This window comes from Equus asinus, chromosome 25 (assembly GCF_041296235.1).
Source record: "Equus asinus isolate D_3611 breed Donkey chromosome 25, EquAss-T2T_v2, whole genome shotgun sequence".
Taxonomy (NCBI): domain Eukaryota; kingdom Metazoa; phylum Chordata; class Mammalia; order Perissodactyla; family Equidae; genus Equus; species Equus asinus.
The window spans coordinates 15,740,196-15,744,533 of NC_091814.1; the positions used below are offsets into that span (position 1 = coordinate 15,740,196).

The following is a 4,338-nucleotide window of genomic DNA, read 5'->3' on the forward strand; positions in this document are numbered from 1 at the left end:
TCATATGATATATTTTTATTTGTTTGCTATTTGTTTATTTTCTATCCCCTCCCCAATAGAACGTAAGCCCCAAAGGACAAGGACTTTGTGTCTTTGGTCTCCAGCTATCATCAATGCTCAGTGAATATTTATTGAGTGAATGAATAAATGAACAAATAGTGGACATTTAATAAGTAGTTAGTGAACAAATGAAGAAACAGAGCAGGGGGTCCCAAGGGTCTGAATGAGGCCCATCAGAACAGCACAAGGGAGGTGCGATCAAGCTGGGGACCACGGGCATGGAAAGAACAAAGTGCACAAACCCTGTAAAAAACATTTCAAAAGTACATTTATTAACGCTCACGTCCCTCAGGTGAGTCTGGGCTTTGATGAGGAGAAGGAAACATCTTCTTGGGGACATTTCTGGGAAAAAGCCTCTCAGAGCTTCTTACTCCTTGTGGATATCCTCGTGGGCAGTCTTCAGCACCTTGCACACCAGGACTACGAATTCATTAAAGGTGACCTGGCCATCTTTATCTGCATCCAGATCTTGGAATATTTGGTCAATGGTAGCTTTATCTTTGGTATTCTAGGAGAAGGGGAGAGCACAGACAGTGAGCTCAGATTCTTCCTCCCCTTTTCTCTGGAGCTCTCATTCCTCAGAGCTCAGCTTAGGGGGGCCCAGGAACACTGACTCATCCAAAACTGTGCTGGAGAATCCAATGTGACAAAACAGAAGATGGAGAGAAGCAACTGTCACGAGCCATCCTAGAATCATATAAGTCTTGACCCGGAAGGTGCTCCACAGCTCACTGGTCAGTCCCTTAACTCCCTGCCCCGCCTCTCGCCACTCTACAAATGGGGAGCAATTCCAAAGAGGGGAAGTGAGCAGAGCCTAAGGTGATAGAATGAGTTGTTGAGAGGGAGGCGGAGGCCCTGTCCCACAGCAGGGGGATAACATCCTGGGAGCTCAAACTGGGAATAGCCCCACTCCAGTCCTTGGCCCACTACCGTCATTCAGGCCTTGACACTGATCTCGGTGCAGGGGGTTGGGCAAGTCTGGATGAGAGGAGCATCACCTACCTTGATGGAGTTTGCAAGTTCCCTTGTGATCAGCTGCTTCAGCTCACCCTTGGAGAGGGTATCAAAATGCCCCACCCGAACTGAGTACTGGTGGAAGATGTTGATGACTCCCTCCAGGTGGTCTTCCAGCTTAGTCATCTTCCCAACCTCAGGTTAACCTTCAGGAGACAAACGGGTTCTAGGGAAGTTCCTCCCCTACCCTCTACATCCCCACTCTCCTCTATTTCTGCATCAAGGGTTAAATAAGGGATGACTTCTCCTATATCTGTTTTGTGTTCTCTCTGCTTTGCATTTGACCAGTGGTGAATTTTTCCTTTGTAGGTAGGATGGGGAAAGAAGGATATAAAATACTATCTAAAGTCTAAAGGAATCAGCCTCAACTGCCACAGTGTTCCTTGTCCCCCTATCTCCTAGGGAGTATGGTTTGGAAGGTATTGCTCACTCAAGCTCACGTGGGAAGGGTTCTGTGGTTGGCCAGGCTGTTCCCTTTCCTCAGATGATGATATTTTGGCTACAGGTCCCTTACAGACATTCACCAGCCCACCCACCTTCGCCACCCTAGGTCCTGAGACTGGGTCCACCTAGCACAGCAGGAGCTGGTCTCCTTGGAGCCAAAATGCAGTCATCCCAGAGGTGCTCCAGCAAGTGGAGGGTTGTGGCTCCCTACAGCCTGCAAAGGGGCCACCTGCAATCACCTCCCTATGGACCCCCTGAAGAACCAACCAAGGAGAGGACACTTACCCCTCAATGCACAGAGAGTGGAGCTGTAGCAAGAAGCCAGCACTGGTGAGGAGCGCTGAGCCAGAGAGGTTTTTATAAGGCACTCCAGGCTTCTCCTTCAACCTCGAGTGAAGAAATCTCTCTGATTCATCTTGAGGCAATTGCTGGGTGGTGCTCTATTGCTCAAGAGAAGCTTCAAACCTGTGACTTTTCCTGCACCCCGGGTAGCTCAGCTTACACCCATCACACATGCCACTCTCCTGCTCAAGCTGAAACAGAACCCCCAATCCCAACCCACTCGTACATACAGGTGCTCGACACATTTCTCAGCTCTGGGGCAGGATGTACTCTGTCCCTCCTTCTGAAGAAAAGGCTAAGGGAACAAGTTTTATTGCCTGGATGGCAGCTACCTGGAAAGAGAAGGATTGGGGAGAGGCATTTGCTGAGTGTCTCACTACAGCAAAAATGATAACGATAATAAAAACAATCAAAATGAACATGTAATCCTGGAACAGAAAAAGGACATTGGCTTAAAACTAAGGAAATCTGAATAAAGTATGGAATTTAGTTAATAACGGAGAGGATAGAGGGGAGTGTGGATTCTTTCACCCAGCAAACACTTCCTGGTCCTTCATATCTGCTAGTCACTGGCTGGCCAGGCACTGGGTGAAGCAGATGTGAGCAGGACAGACACAGCCCCACTCACCCTGAGCTTACAGTCTGAGGGAAAACAGAGTCTGAATATGTCACCAAGGGAAGTCCCTAAAATATTTTCCATGTCTAATGCTTTGTTTTTAATTTGTGCTTGCTTATAGGAACCAAGGCAGAACAACTCCAGGTAGCCAAACAGCAGAACTGGTCCTAACCCGAAAGATCCAAGATGGTGATGGGGTGCCACGTGCAGCAAAAGGAAATGTGTGCAAAAGGTGCCGTGTGCAAGAAGGGAAGATCTGTACATGCCCCAAATGCCCCACCCCAAGCCATGATGTGGAGACCTGTCCCCCTTCACATCCCATAAGAACCCTGCTCACCTTCCCTTCAGGGAGGTGTTTTAGAGCACGAGCTCTGCCTCCTCCATTCATTGATCAATGAACAACGTTTCTGCTCTGCTGTTCTGAACCTGGTCTCATTCTATTGGCATGGATGGCACCTGGCAAAAGGACCCAGTTGCAAGTCACCAGTCCCTTGGGGTTCAGTAACAAATAGGCTCCCTGGTAAAGTGGGAGACACAGACCATGCATGCTTGGAGCTATAAACAGTTATGGCCCCAGTGGGATTCCCTACAAACCTGGGGAGACTACCAATGCTGACAGATCCTGTACTCTAGAAAGCTCCTGGAGAAGGCACTAGAGCCCAGTGATGCACTAGGCAGGCCAAGTCATGGTGGGCCCCCCTCGAACAAAGGGCTCGGTGCTGAGGGCTTCCAGTTCTCCTGGAGTCACTGACGCTGATTCCAGAAGGGAGGAGAAGGCTCTGCTCCATAGCAAGAGGGAAAAGAGAGAGGGACACAGCTCTTTTGAGAAAGTGGCTAAGGGTGAAACCGGGGCCAACTTACTTTAGCTATACTCAGTTGTCTGTTTGCAGAATTAGTTAGATAATGCATTACTAAACCCACCCTATAGAGAACATCTCTGAGGCTTGGGTCACCATGGTAATGGGTAGAGAGCTTGAGTTTTTCAAGAACTTAGAGTCGACCCCTTGTGCAGTTCAGGCCAATTGAGAACACCAACCCATGAACTGGGCCTTTGCAAATGCTCAACAAGTGACATTTTGACGTGAAGGAGCTAAAAACTCCACCCTCAGGTCGTGGTCATGACGCCATTTTGTGAACATGTGTCCTATACGCAGATCATCAATTACCTCACTTCTTCTTACCTCCAATCATCTATTCCCACACTTCAGACAACTGCGCCCCTTTATCCCATAAATATCCCTGAGTCCCCATCTTTGAGGAGGCATATCTGAGATTGATTTTCCTGCCTCCTCACTTGGCCACCTTTTGATTAAATCTTTTCGCTTTGCAAACTCATCATCTTGGTGATTGGCATAATCGTGCAATGAGCAAAAGGAACCTGGTTTGGTAACAAGGGCCCCATACAGGCCAAGGCACCAACCGGGACTTTGAGTTTGTCAACTGAAATCAAGAGTCTAGGTGATATTAGTGAAAGAGTTGATTCAATAATCAGCATGAGGAGTTCAAACCCTGGGAAAACAGTTCAACAGAGCGCTCTGATGGAACTACTCCAAGAGGTGTGAGTGTAAGGGCAGCTTATATCTCTTTCACAAAACAGTGTATATGCAGGGAAAAGGAAAAGAGAAAAACACAACTAGATTTCATATAAACAAAAAGACGGATGGAGAACATCTGGGCTTTTCTCTAGATGATACATTGAAGGTAACATAAACAAGAATGTGTTGGTTATACATCAAGCAAGTTCAGAGATGCTGACGTTATCTATGTGTGGAGGGAGGCAAGGACCAGGGTCATTAATTATTCCCTCAATCTCTAAGAAATGCAGCTGCGAAATGTGAGAGCGAGGTACCCCTTTATCTTTC

The 4,338-nt window shown here is 47.6% G+C and overlaps 1 protein-coding gene across 1 annotated transcript; it reads right to left on the bottom strand.

Moving 5' to 3' along the window:
• Nucleotides 1-311: 311 nt before the first annotated feature.
• On the bottom strand, nucleotides 312-1,948 carry S100A12 (S100 calcium binding protein A12). Its single transcript, XM_014864982.3, has 3 exons — nucleotides 1,804-1,948; nucleotides 1,063-1,220; nucleotides 312-568 (listed from the first exon to the last, which is right to left on the bottom strand). Exons 2-3 carry the CDS (start codon nucleotides 1,198-1,200, stop codon nucleotides 428-430), a joined length of 279 nt encoding a protein of 92 aa, XP_014720468.1. The 5' UTR covers nucleotides 1,201-1,220; nucleotides 1,804-1,948; the 3' UTR covers nucleotides 312-427.
• Nucleotides 1,949-4,338: the final 2,390 nt, after the last annotated feature.

What these genes read in the sequence shown, in the direction of transcription:
- S100A12 (XM_014864982.3), bottom strand. Translation starts at nt 1,200, where the DNA reads ATGACTAAGCTGGAAGACCACCTGGAGGGAGTCATCAACATCTTCCAC. An exon ending in AACTTGCAAACTCCATCAAG is followed by an intron (nt 569 to 1,062) that starts GTAGGTGATGCT and finishes CCCTTCTCCTAG; the next exon opens with AATACCAAAGATAAAGCTAC.